This window comes from Pleurodeles waltl, chromosome 6, assembly GCF_031143425.1.
Source record: "Pleurodeles waltl isolate 20211129_DDA chromosome 6, aPleWal1.hap1.20221129, whole genome shotgun sequence".
NCBI lineage: Eukaryota > Metazoa > Chordata > Amphibia > Caudata > Salamandridae > Pleurodeles > Pleurodeles waltl.
This window is the reverse complement of record NC_090445.1, coordinates 698,914,433-698,929,615: the sequence shown is the minus strand read 5'-3', so window position 1 is coordinate 698,929,615 and position 15,183 is coordinate 698,914,433. Positions and strand designations below refer to the sequence as shown.

The 15,183-nt window shown below is 42.3% G+C and overlaps 1 protein-coding gene across 1 annotated transcript in view; it reads left to right on the top strand.

The window, feature by feature from the left end:
• The window catches only part of LOC138301686 (putative uncharacterized protein DDB_G0277255), a 163,546-nt gene that overhangs the window by 51,012 nt on the left and 97,351 nt on the right, over window positions 1–15,183 (top strand). Inside the window, exons 9-11 of the mRNA XM_069242201.1 lie at window positions 3,096–3,155; window positions 6,852–6,911; window positions 8,810–8,872. Of these exons, the coding sequence (XP_069098302.1) occupies window positions 3,096–3,155; window positions 6,852–6,911; window positions 8,810–8,872 (183 nt within the window). The remainder of the gene's footprint in view (window positions 1–3,095; window positions 3,156–6,851; window positions 6,912–8,809; window positions 8,873–15,183) is intronic.

The window sequence follows — 15,183 nt, the reverse complement described above, 5'->3', positions numbered from 1 at the left end:
CTACAGAAAGTCTCCCTTTTTCAACATAAACTTTCAACTATATCACCATCAAAAGCGCTGGAATACAAGACTAGCAATTATAGGTAAATACTAAATGAACATAATGGCCCTCATTCTGACCTCGGCGGTCTTTTCGCAAGACCGCCGAGTTACCGCCGCGGTGAAGACCGCCGACCGCGGCGGTATGCCGCTGTGCGCATTCCGACCGCTGGGAGCGTTCCGCCGGGAAACCGCCGGCAGCCAGACTGGCGGTCGGCGGGAAAGTGGAGACTGGTCAACCTCCACCGCCACGCCAGCAGAACACCGCCCCCAGAATTACGACCCACATTTCTGTGTGGCGGTCTTCTGTTGGCGGTGTGCTGTCGGCGGTCACGTCCCTATGGCTCCCGTCGCCTCCCGGAGAACCAACGCACAAGGTAAGTTGATCGTCCGTGAGGGGAGGGGGTGGGGGGGTGTTGTGTGATGTGTGCGTGCATGGGGGTGTGCAGATGTGCATGTTGGGGTGCGTGCATGTCGGGGTGCGTGTATGTGCATTTCGGGGTGGGGAGAGGGTTCGTACCACCTCTGGGGGGTGGCAGGGGGGTGGAGGGGGTGGGGGGAGGACTCGGGGGGGCAGTGGGGGATGGGGGGGACCCCTATCAGTGCCAGGGAAGGAATTCCCAGGCCCCGATAGTGCCTACCGCCATGGTTCGCATGGCGGTTCCCGACCGCCAGAAACCGCAGCGGTAAGCAGGGTCATGATACGGGTGGCGGTCTTGGGGCGACCGCCGGGCCGGAGTGCGCAAACTCCAGCCCGTCGGTCATGACCGCCGTGGCGGTCGGAGTGGGGAAGTGGCGGTCGATCGCGGCGGTGACCGCCGCGGTCAGAATGCCATTTTTTGGACCGCCGGTCTGCTCGCGGTCCGACCGCCGCCTCTCCGCCGACCGCCAAGGTCAGAATGAGGGCCAATATCTTTAAACTTGCCAAGGTTGATAGAAAATAAAGGAAAGCATTAAGAGCACACCAGGTCTTTAAAAATTATGAATATATGCCTATTCCCGTCATTGGACCCAATGCAGTAATTCAACCCAATGCTGCAATTAACTCAATTTGTTTGATTTCACAAATACTACCTGGACAAAAACAAATACTAAACTCATAAAAGAATTCAGAACACTTGCTGACTTTGAAAATCTCTACCATAATTTTCAGTCACTCTGGCAACATATCTTTCCTGAATAGTCCTAGCCCTAGATTGTGGCCTTCATGTTCATTCTTTCTATTGCTTCACTGGTTATTTTAGCATGACTTTTGAACGAAGTGAAATGCAGGACACACATCCTAAAGCAAATGTAATATTGTATATTTATAGCAAGGTAAATGCTTTTCTTTGTAGATTATTACATTTTTCTGTAAAAAAACTACGGATCTGACTCTCAAACTGCAGATTGTGGGATGTCTTGTAGTACTACAAACAACACTACAAATGGTACTACAAAATGTAAGTCTTACCTAACGTTTGGTGTGGAGTTTGCTCCCTGACTGTCTAGTCTTCTTCCAAGTAAGTATATGTTTTCGTAGTGAATGTGGGATGGACACGATGGGATGAGTGGTAAAAGGAAAAGACTTACTACTAAAGTTGATGTGATTATGGAAGAGTAAGAGGGGTTTAAGAAGAATCAGGGATGGGTTTAGGGAGGTATGCCAACCACCAACATAAGAGTGAGCCAAATGCATTAGTCACATGGTGGAGTCAAGTTACTGACATTTCTGTATTAAGTTTCCAAGTGGAGTTTGTCAATACCAATGGTAGTAAACTTACAACAATGAGTAAACATTCACAAAATTGTAACTTACCTTTACAAATCAGGCTCATGGTTACTAGCAGCTGCGTTCCTATTCATGACAAAATAAGAGCTGCTGAAATATACATCAGTTTAGGGTGAATTTACATAAATATTCTTTCAGAATTGCCTTTTTTTAATTCCAACCGACCCATACATTTATAAGGTTAAATAAACCTTCTCTATCATTTTAGAGACAACAACCTCAACTAAACCATTAACTCAAAAACAAAAAAAACCAGCAAAAACCAATCCAGGTAAACAGCCAAAGACAATTTTAACTTTTCCTACTTCTCTGACAAAGAGGTCATTGGAGTGTGTTTACCTGGGTTATATAAAAGGTCTTAACTTGACATGCATCACTACATATATTCTTATATCCAGTATGACAACATGATTACCCACTTCATATGTTAAACAGATTGTGTAAATGGTCATTTGTGTCAGCCTTTGAAAAATAGAGTATAAAATAATTAAGCTATTCAAAATTATCTTGCTCTCACTGAAAATCTCCAACAAATTGTTGATGTAGGCTTTATAGGTATCGCCCATAATCTGATTGAGCTACCGGGATAAAATTCCAAAAAAATATCCTTCCAGTGAAAAGGGTGGTTTAGTATCACATAAACCCAATTAGTATTGCAGAAGAATACATCTCTATATTGACTATATTTATTGGAGCCTTGCTTCTGACAAACTTCAAAACATTCAGTGGGAGTGATGGGAATATATGAGTAAGTTTTACTTTGATTTCAATTACATGAATTTTCTATCATTTTATTGATAAGTACATATGTCTAGGTTATTAGCTAGCAAGTGTCCATGGGATGATCTATCCTTCCTTAGCGCATTCTTGAAAGAATAATCAATTTAATTGGGAAATGACCATCTCTTCGTGTCATTGAAATGTTCCTTTGATTTAGATCTTTATAACACTCATGGCTGCCATGAAACGTTTTAGTGAAATTTGTCAACTGATACAATCTTTCTGAGTGACCTAGAAATCGTTTCTAGTGACATTTGTACCTTTGCAAATTGCAAGAAATGTATTAAGCTAGACATCTGTAATAATGTGTTTGCCTTCATCCATAGTCCATGGCATGGATTCAGAGTGAGGTTTGATCGCTTCAGCTAGCACACATGGATGACAGCTCACCAATGAGCATTATTAACTTTTATGAGACATATTTATGGTTCCCTTCCATTCTCACTTCAAGAAATACAATTATAGAAATAAAGCTTATATCAGTAAAATGTTTCTTTTTCATTAGAAACAACTTCTTCAAAAACATCACAAGCGCCGCATGCAACAACAGGAACATCTTCTCCAGGTAAATGCAGCTTGACACACTTTATTTTTTATACCAATATGTGAAGCAAGAGTGGGTCCAAATAATATATATAGTTCTCTGGTAGTTGCCTGTTCAAATAAGCTCATTATTTTCTATTTGCAAAACCTATTTATGGTTTGCTTTTCTTCTGACCTAAAGAGATGCACCTAAAGAACTAGCCTTCACTTAAATAGCTTTTTTTTATTTTGATAGCGACAACAGCTTCAAAAACATCACAAACTCCACCAGTGACCACAGGAACATTCCCTCCAGGTAAATGTTGTTTGGTATACCTTTTTATTCCCATCTTTCTCTGCAACAAGAAGGGGGCTTAAGAAGGGCATGATACTATTAGCATTATCAAGAGCAATAAGAGAGATTTGTTGTACACCTATGTTCTCTAAGTTTAGGAATATATTCCTCAATCTCTTATATTTCTTTGCTTCACTTCACTGCAGTATAAGGCACATTCATAAAGTTAAATGCAATGTAGAGCGAAAATAGCATGAGTAAAACTTTCCCTTTGGGGACTGCTCTTTTTTTCTCAATACGAAGTAAATAGCATTTCCCTCACAGCCATGACTAATGGGACTGTGCTGGAATTGGAATTTGTTATAGATGTCAATTCAATGAATATGTTGACCTCTGCCAGAAGAAGCAGCAGAATTTGGCGTGAGTGTATCAATTTACTTCTGAAACATAGTCTCCGAATTAATGGATTTTAATACAGTAAGTCTCCCTTTTTCAACATAAACTTTCAACTATATCACCATCAAAAGCGCTGGAATACAAGACTAGCAATTATAGGTAAATACTAAATAAACATAATATCTTTAAACTTGCCAAGGTTGATAGAAAATAAAGGAAAGCATTAAGAGCACACCAGGGGCCAGATGTAGGAAAGGATTTGCAACTCGCAAACGGCAAAAACTGCCGTTTGCGAGTTGCAAATCGCATTTTCCTATGCAGAAATGCATTCTGCGAGTCGGACCGACTCGCAAAATGCATTTCAGAATCGCAAATAGGAAGGGGTGTTCCCTTCCTATTTGCGATTCCTAGTGGTATGCAATACCATTTGCGACCGCATATGCGGTCGCAAATGGTGTTGCAGTTACCATCCACTTCAAGTGGATGGTAACCCACTCGCAAATTGGAAGGGGTCTCCATGGGACCCCTTCCAGTTTGTGACTGGACCCAAAAACATTTTTTCAGGGCAGGGAGTGGTCCAACGGACCACTCCCTGCCCTGAAAAAATACCGAAACTAAAGGTTTCGTTTTTTTTTTTAAGTGCAGCTCATTTTCCTTTAAGGAAAACGGGCTACACTTTAAAAAAAAAAAAAACTGCTTTATTTAAAGCAGTCACGAACACGGAGGTCTGCTGACTACAGCAGGCTTCCATGTTTGCGAGTGCCCATAGTCGGTATGGGGCCGCAATTTGCGACCCACCTCATGAATATTCATGAGGTGGGTCATTGCGACCCCATACCGACTCGCAGACGGGGTCTGAGACACCGTTCTGCATAACATTTTGCGAGTTGCAAATAGCGAGTCGCTATGACTCGCTATTTACAACTCGCAAAATGTTTCTTTGCTACATCTGGCCCCAGGTCTTTAAAAATGATGAATATATGCCTAATCCCGTCATTGGACCAATGCAGTCATTCAACCCAATGCTGCAATTAACTCAATTTGTTTGATTTCACAAATACTACCTGGACAAAAAAAAATACTAAACACATGTAAGAATTCAGAACACTTGCTGACTTTGAAAATCTCTACCATAATTTTCAGTCACTCTGGCAACATGTCTTTCCTAAATAGTCCTAGCCCTAGATTGTGGCCTTCATGTTCATTCTTTAAATTGCTTCACTGGTTATTTGAGCATGACTTTTGAACGAAGTGAAATGCAGGGCACACATCCTAAAGCAAATGTAATATTGTATATTTATATCAAGGTGAATGCTTTCCTTTGTAGATTATTAAATTTTTCTGTAAAAAGACTATGGATCTGACTCTCAAACAGCACATTTTGGGATGTCTTGTAGTACTACAAACCACACTACAAATGGTACAACAAAATGTAAGTTTTACCTAACGTTTGGTGTGGAGTTTGCTCCCTGACTGTTTAGTCTTCTTCCAAGTAAGTATATGTTTTAGTAGTGAATGTGGGATAGACACGTGGGATGAGTGGTGAAAGGAAAAGACTTGCTACTAAAGTTGATGTGATTAAGGAAGAGTAAGAGGGGTTTAAGGAGAGTCAGGGATGGGATTATGGAGGTATGCCAACCACCGACATAAGAGTGAACCAAATGCATTAGTCACATGGTGGAGACAAGTTACTAACATTTCTGTATTAAGTTTCCAAGTGGAGTTTGTTTATACCAAAAGTAGTAAACTTACAACAAAGAGTAAACATTCACAAAATTGTAACTTACCTTTACAAGTCAGGCCCATGGTTACTAGCAGCTGCGTTCCTATTCATGACAAAATCAGAGCTGCTGAAATATACATTAGTTTAAGGTGAATTTACTTAAATATTCCTTCAGAATTGCCTTTTTTTAATTCCAACTGACCCATACATTTATAAGGTTAAATACATCTTCTCTATCATTTTAGAGACAACAACCTCAACTAAACCATCAACTTAAACACCAGAAATAACAGCAAATACCAATCCAGATAAACAGACAAAGACAATTGTAACTTGTCTACTTCTTTGACAAAGAGGTCATTGGAATGTGCTTACCTGGGTTATATAAAAGGTCTCACCTTGACATGCATCACTACATATATTCTTATATCCAGTATGACAAACATGATTACTCACTTCATCTGTTCAAGAGATTGTGTAAATGGTCATTTGTGTCAGCCTTTGAAAAATAAAGTATAAAATAATTAGGCTATTCGAAATTATCTTGCTATCGCTGCAAATCTCCGACAAATTGTTGATGTAGGCCTAATAGTTATTGCACATAATCTGACTGAGCTACCGGGATCAAATTCCAATAAAATATCCTTCCAGTAAAAAGGATGGTTTAGTATCACATAAACCCAATTAGTGTTGCAGAAGAATACATCTCTATAATGACTACATTTAATGGAGCCTTGCTTCTGACAAACTTCAAAATATTCAGTGGGAGTGATGGGAATATATGAGTAAGTTTTACTTTGATTTAAATGACGTAAATTTTCTATCATTGTATTGATAAGTACATATGTCTAGGTTATTAGCTAGGAAGTGTCCATGGGGTGATCTATCCTTCCTTAGTGCATTCTTGAAAGAATTATCAATTTAATTGGGAAATTACCCTCTCTTCGTGTCATAGAAATGTTCCTTTTATTTAGGTCTTTATAAAACTCATGGCTGCCGTGAAACGTTTTAGTGAAATATGTCAACCGATCCAACCTTTCTGAGTGACCTAGAAATCGTTTTTAGTGACATCTTGTATATTTGCAAATTGCAAGAAATGTATTAAGCTAGTCATCTGTAATAGCGTATTTTCCTTCATCCATAGTCCATGGCATGGATTCAAAGAGTGAGGTTTGATTGCTTCAACTAGCATACATGGATGACAGCTCACCAATGAGCATTATTCAATTTTATGAGACAGATTTATGGTTTCCTCCCATTCTGACTTCAAGAAATACATCTATAGAAATAAAGCTTATATAAGTAAAATCTTTGTTTTTCATTAGAAAAAACTTCTTCAAAAACACCACAAGAGCCGCATGCAACAACAGGAACATCTTCTCCAGGTAAATGCAGCTTGACACACTTTATTTTTTATACCTATCTGTGCAGCAAGAGTGGGTCCACATAATATATATATTTCTCTGGTAGCTGCCTGTTCAAATAAGCTCATTATTTTCTATTTGCAAAATCTATTTATGGTCTGCTTTTCTTCTGACCTAAAGAGATGCACCTAAAGAACTAACCTTCACATAAGTAGCTTTTTTTTTTATTTTGATAGAAAAAACAGCTTCAAAAACATCACAAACTCCACCAGCGACCACAGAAACATTCCCTCCAGGTAAATGTTGTTTGGTATACCTTTTTATTCCCATCTTTCTTTGCAACAAGAAGGGGGCTTAAGAAGGGCATGATACTATTTCCATTATCAAGAGCAATAAGAGAGATTTGTTGTACACTTATGTTCTCTAAATTTAGGAATATATTCCTCAATCTCTTATATTTCTTTGCTTCGCTTCACTACAGTATAAGGCACATTCACGAAGTTAAATGCAATGTAGAGTGAAAAAAGCTTGAGTAAAACATTCCCTTGTGGGACTTCTCTTTTTTTTCTAAATACGAAGTAAATAGCATTTCCCTCACAGCCATGACTAACAGGACTGTGCTGTAATTTGAATTTGTTATAGATGTCAATTCAATGAATATGTTGACCTTTGCCAGAAGAAGCAGCATAATTTGGCATATGTGTATCAATTTAATTCTGAAACATAGTCTCCGAATTAATGGATTTTCTTACTGTAAGTCTCCCTTTTTCAAAATAAACTTTCAACGAGATCACCATCAAAAGCGCTGGAATACAAGAATAGCAATTATAGCTAAATACTAAATGAACATAATATCTTTAAACTTGCCAAGGTTTATAGAAAATAAAGGAAAGCATTAAGAGCACACCAGGTCTTTAAAAATTATGAATATATGCCTAATGCCGTCATTCAACCCAATGCAGTAATTTAACCCAATGCTGCAATTATCTCAATTTGTTTGATTTCACAAATACTACCTGGACAAAAAAAAAACTAAACACATATAAGAATTCAGAACACTTGCTGACTTTGAAAATCTCTACCATGATTTTCAGTCACTCTGGCAACATATCTTTCCTAAATAGTCCTAGCCCTAGATTGTGGCCTTCATGTTCGTTCCTTCCATTGCTTCAACTGGTTATTTGAGCATGACGTTTGAACGAAGTGAAATGCAGGACACACATCCTAAAGCAAATGTAATATTGTATATTTACAGCAAGATGAATGCTTTCCTTTGTAGAATATTACATTTTTCTGTAAAAAACTACGGATCTGACTCTGAAACTGCACATTGTGGGATGTCTTGTAATACTACAAACCACACTACAAATGGTACTACAAACTGTATGTTTTACCTAACATTTGGTGTGGAGTTTGCTCCCTGACTGTATAGTCTTCTTCCAAGTAAGTATATGTTTTAGTAGTGAATGTGGGATGGACACAGGGGATGAGTGGTAAAATGAAAAGACTTACTACTAAAGTTGATATGATTAAGGAAGAGTAAGAGGGGTTTAAGGAGAGTCAGGGATGGGTTTAGGGAGGTATGCCAACCACCAACATAAGAGTGAGCCAAATGCATTAGTCACATGGTGGAGACAAGTTTCTAACATTTTCTGTATTAAGTTTCCAAGTGAAGTTTGTCAATACCAAAAGAAGTAAACTTACATCAAAGAGTAAACATTCACAAAATTGTAACTTACCTTTACAAATCAGGCCCATGCTTACTAGCAGCTGCGTTCCTGTTCATGACAAAATCAGAGCTGCTGAAATATACATCAGTTTAGGGCGAATTTACGAAAATATTCCTTCAGAATTGCCTTTTTTTAATTCCAACTGACCCATACATTTATAGGTTAAGTAAATATTCTCTATCATTTTAGAGATAACAACCTCAACTAAACCATCAACTCAAACACCAGAAATAACAGCAAAAACCAATCCAGGTAAACAGACAAAGACAATTGTAACTTTTCCTTCTTCTCTGACAGAGGGAGTGTGTTTACTTGGGTTATATAAAAGGTCTTACCTTGACATGCATCACAACATATATTCTTATATCCAGTATGACAAACATGATTACCCACTTCATATGTTAAACAGATTGTGTAAATGGTCATTTGTGTCAGCCTTTGAAAAATAGAGTATAAAATAATTAGGCTGTTCGAAATTATCTTGCTATTGCTGCAAATCTCCGACAAATTGTTGATGTAGGCCTTATAGTTATTGCCCATAATCTGATTGAGCTACCGGGATCAAATTCCCCAAAAATATCCTTCCAGTAAAAAGGATGGTTTAGTATCACATAAACCCAATTAGTGTTGCAGAAGAATGCATATCTATAATGACTATATTTAATGGAGCCTTGCTTCTGACAAACTTCAAAATATTCAGTGGGAGTGATGAGAATATATGAGTAAGTTTTACTTTGATTTCAATGACGTAAATTTTCTATCATTTTATTCATAAGTACATATGTCTAGGTCATTAGCTAGCAAGTGTCCATGGGGTGATCTGTCCTTCCTTAGCGCATTCTTGAAAGAATAGTCAATTTAATTGGGAAATTACCCTCTCTTCGTGTCATAGAAATGTTCCTTTTATTTAGGTCTTTATAACACTCATGGCTGCCATGAAAAGATTTTGTGAAATTTGTCAACCGATCCAATCTTTCTGAGTGACCTAGAAATCGTCTTTAGTGACATCTTGTACATTTGCAAATTGCAAGAAATGAATTAAGCTAGTCATCTGTAATAATGTGTTTTCCTTCATCCATAGTCCATGGCATGGATTCAAAGAGTGAGGTGTGATTGCTTCAACTAGCATACATGGATGACAGCTCACCAATGAGCATTGTTAAATTTTAGGAGACAGATTTATGGTTTCCTTCCATTCTCACTTCAAGAAATACACCTATAGAAATAAAGCTTATATAAGTAAAATTTTTGGTTTTAATAAGAAACAACTTCTTCAAAAACATCACAAGAGCCGCATGCAACAACAGAAACACCTTCTCCAGGTAAATGCAGCTTGACACACTTTATTTTTTATACCTATCTGTGCAGCAAGAGTGGGTCAACATAATATATATATTTCTCTGGTAGCTGCCTGTTAAAATAAGCTCATTATTTTCTATTTGCAAAACATATTTATGGTTTGCTTTTCTTCTGACCTAAAGAGATGCACCTAAAGAACTAACCTTCACATAAGTAGCTTTTTTTTATTTTGATGGAGACAACAGCTTCAAAAACATCACAAACTCCACCAGCGACCACAGAAACATTCCCTCCAGGTAAATGTTGTTTGGTATACCTTTTTATTCCCATCTTTCTTTGCAACAAGAAGGGGGCTTAAGAAGGGCATAATACTATTTCCATTATCAAGAGCAATAAGAGATATTTGTTGTACACTTATGTTCTCTAAGTTTAGGAATATATTCCTCAATCTCTTATATTTCTTTACTTCACTTCACTACAGTATAAGGCACATTCCTAAAGTTAAATGCAATGTAGAGTGAAAAAAGCATGAGTAAAACTTTCCCTTGTGGGACTTCTCTTCTTTTTCTAAATACGAAGTAAATAGCATTCCCCTCACAGCCATGACTAATGGTACTGTTTTGGAATTGGAATTTGGTATAGATGTCAATTCAATTAATATGTAGACCTCTGCCAGAAGAAGCAGCAGAATTTGGCATGGGTGTATCAATTTACTTCTGAAACATAGTCTCCGAATTAATGGATTTTAATACAGTAAGTCTCCCTTTTTCAACATAAACTTTCAACTATATCACCATCAAAAGCACTGGAATACAAGACTAGCAATTATAGGTAAATACCAAATGAAAATAATGGGGGTCATTACAACTTTGGCGGTAAAAGCTGCTTACCGCCGCGCAGAAGACCGCCAACACACCGCCGCAGCCGCAGAATTCCGCCACAGGTATTATGACCCACATCCCGAAATCCGTCAAAATTCAGACACCCACACAAGTCCGCCTCACCAAAGGTCAGTGATAAACTGGCGAAAACAAAACCTCCACCGTCACGCCAACAGAAATACGCCCATGCTATTCTCGACCCATGAATCCACGCACGGTCTTTCAACCGCGGTATTCCATTGGCGGTACACACCGCTGCGCTCAAAATACACACACTTCTCCAAAACACAGCCACATTGGTCAATTCCAAAAACACACACCTGATACACATACAAACACAACTCCCACACACCCAACACCATATAAAACACACACCCACATCACCCACAAACCCCTACGACCAAAAATCAGAGACGAGGGCGACAGACAGAGAGCACAGCAATAGACAACCCCTCCACACATAGGCACACAACACCATCACACACACAACATCCACGCACAAAACACCACACACCACTACACATCACCACACTCATAACCACATACACCACCCCACACATCACCTACACCACCCAATGGCACGCCAAAGACACCCCAGGTTTTTGGATGAGGAGCTCAGGGTTATGGTGAAGGAAATCGTATGGGTAGAGCCACAGCAATTTGGATCACCGTTGCAGCACACCTCTATAGCTAGGAAGATGGAGCTATGGCGAAGAATCGTGGACAGGGTCAACGCAGTGGGACATCCTGAGGGCCTCGGAGGAGTCGGTGGAGGAATGGACACTGGTAAGTCAAATCTTAACTATCATATCCCCCACCCTACCTGCATGCTATCACACACCCCCACCCTCACCCCCTCCCCTATCACGCCAAATCCTCACTAATGTACTAATAACACAAACCACACATCCAACACCAAGCCCTGCATGACACAACAAAGCATGGACACCTGTCACTAAAGCATGCCCACTGCACATACTCATAACACCCCCTAACCATCATCACATAAGTCCACACACAGGAATGCTAGCACTGGGGTACACGCTCACCCACCCATTGCACACCATGACACACACAGATGCAATAATCATGCTTTTATACCCCTGCAGGACCACTACCTAACGTCACCAGACAGGAGGGTCCAGACATCTCTACCCCACCCACAGAAGAGGCCCACAGTGACAACAGCAGCTCTGGCCAACTGGATCCAGATGACCAGCCCGGACCATCGTGGGCCTCGGGACAGTCGGTTACCGTCGCACAGGCATAGCCCAACACTGACCTTCCACCCTCTGGTAACACCAGCACAGCACCCACCCAGCGGGCCCATACCTCCGTCCCTAGGACACGTCAATCAGCTGTGTGTCCACCACTACAGGGAACCCAGGATAACCCACCACCCCAACAACAACAGGGACCTGGGGGCAGTGGTAGTGGGCACACAGTCCAGGGCACGGAGGCCCAGGAACACAGGGGAACTGGGAGGGCTGCTGTGCGACAGAGGGCGGACAGGCCAAGGGAACCCACTCTCCACGAGGCCCTCTCCTCCATCATGGGAGCATACCACCACTCCCAGGAGACGATAGCTAGGGTCTTGGACTAGTTTCAGGAGACCAAGCGCATACAGGAGGAACAGTATTTGGGGTTCAGGGAGGAGCTCAGAACCATCAGCTCCGCCCTGGGCACCATCGTAGGGGTGCTGAAGGACATACAGATCACCATGAGGGACTCTGTGGCACTCCAAGGGGCCCCTGACACTAGCCTGCACTAGTGGACAGGACGCCCCGCCACAGGACCACCACACCAGCACCCAAACCCCTGCAGACGGAGAACCACCCCGCAAGCGGTCCCTGAGATCCAGGAACAGGACAGAGCACGATGGCAAGACCCCCGCCAAGAAATGAGACCACCCTGATTGTCATCCCACTGTCCCATTTTGTTACCCTGTCCATATTCGAACTGCCCCAGCTCCACTTCCTATGCCCATATGGGCAGTGCACCTGTGAGACTAATAGACTGGACTCTGCCATGGACATTCCTCCACCATCCCCCCTCACCGTTTTGCCACCCCCTCCAATCATTAGCACATTAATAAACACCCTTGAACCACAAAACAATCTGGAGTCAGTCTGTGAATTTTAAAATTTGTATTAACTATGACAATGACAAAATCCTTTCGAAGATTGTAATGTAAACATACCTATGTCACACATCACAAGTCCATGAAGGATGCAAGCAGATGACACACGTTGGTAACCACACCTGTGAAACCGTAATGGAAATGTACAACTCAGTTACCAAATACTGCTTCGAATTGACAGACAGGATAGAGGTAGAAGTGTGAAAGTAAATGTACTAGCAAAGAAATTTTTCTCACCTGTGTGTCACTGGAAATATTGCTGTATGACAGAGTCCCTGTTGTCAATGTTTTCTTCCTCTGCTTCCTCCTCATCACTGTCCACATGCTCCACAGCTGCCACAACACTGTCATCTGGACCATCCTCCTGCAGAAAAGGCACCTGGCGTCGCAAAGCAAGATTGTGAAGCATAGAGCAGGCGATCATGATCTGGCACACCTTCCTTGGTGAGTAGAATAGGGAACCACCTGTCATATGCAGGCACCTGAACCTGGCCTTCAGGAGGCCGAAGGTGCGTTTGATCACCCTCCTGGTCCACCCATGGGCCTCATTGTAGCGTTCCTCTGCCCTGGTCCTGGGATTCTTCACTGGGGTCAGTAGCCATAACAGCTTGGGGTAACCAGAGTCCCCTAATAGCCACACCCGGTGCTTCTGGAGTTGACCCATCACATAAGGGATGCTGCTATTCTGCAGGATGTAGGCGTCATGCACTGAGCCAGGGAACATAGCATTTACCTGGGAGATGTACTGGTCTGCCAAACATACCATCTGTACATTCATGGAACGATAACTCTTCTGGTTCCTGTACACCTGTTCACTCCCGTGGGGTGGACCAGAGCTACATGTGTCCCATCAATGGCACCTATGATGTTAGGGATATGTCCAAGGGCATAGAAGTCACCTTTAACTGTAACCAAATCCTCCACCTGAGGGAAAACGATGTACCTCCTCATGTGTTTCAGCAGGGCAGACAACACTCTGGACAACACGTTGGAAAACATAGGCTGGGACATCCCTGATGCCATGGCCACTGTTGTTTGAAATGACCTACTTGCTAGGAAATGGAGCACTGATAGCACCTGCACTTGAGGGGGGATTCCTGTGGGATGGCGGATTGGTGACATAAGGTCTTGCTCCAACTGGGTACACAGTTTCAGGATTGTGGCACGGTCAAACCTGTAGGTGATGATTAAATGTCGCTCCTCCATTGTCAACAGGTCCACCAGAGGTCAGTACACCGGAGGATTCCACCATCTTCTCACATGTCCCAGCTGACGGTGCCTAGGAAGGACAACAGCGACCACAGAGTCAACCAATTCAGAGGTATGTACCCACGGCTACACAGAACACGACACAAAATACAAAAAACTTTCTGTATGTGTGTTGACTCCAGGCCTAGGTATGTGTGACGCAGTTGAAAATGAAGCCATGTGGTCCCCTGAAATGTCGGATGCCTGACCTCTAAAGTGGGACAATGGGATGTGAGGTAACTGCGCTGGTGTTGTACACCGTCGCGGTAGGCGGTCGTAGACCGCGGCACAATGCTGCATTGGTTAACATAGGACCCTATGGGTCGCAGGAGCCAATGACGAAGTGCGCCGGCGGTGATGATACGCACCGCCGCGGACGTGACCGCCATTTTCGATCTGTTCAGTCACTTGATACCTGATCTTCGACAGGAGAGGACCTACACTGCAATTGCTGCTGTGACCTCGGTCTGGAAGAGACAATGGCGTGTGCGTCTGGGGAAAGGGCCCCTGCCTTCACTGCACAGGAGTTGGAGAAGCTTGTGGACGGGGTCCTCCCCCAGTACACGCTACGCTACGGTCCTCCAGACCAACAGGTGAGTACATAGGGTGTAAGTTGTATGGGCTATGCCTGGGTGGAGAGGGCTGGATGTAAGTAGGAAGAGGGCAGAGTTCTGCTAGCATGAAGGAGTGTGAATGTATGTGCCACATGTCAAGGGCAGGGATGGGGCCACTCACTTCGACGGTGCAGTTGGTAATGACTTCTCTTCTTCCCCTATACATGTCATGTAGGTCAGCGCCCACCAGAAGAAGGATATTTGGCGTGCCATCGCCAAGGACGTCCGGACCCTGGGGGTCCACCAGAGACAGAGCACCCACTGCCGTAAAAGATGGGAAGACATTCGCCGCTGGAGCAAGAAGACGGCGGAGGCTCAGCTGGGGATGGCCTCCCAACGTGGGAGGGGTGCCCGTCGCACCATGACCCCCTGATGTTCCAG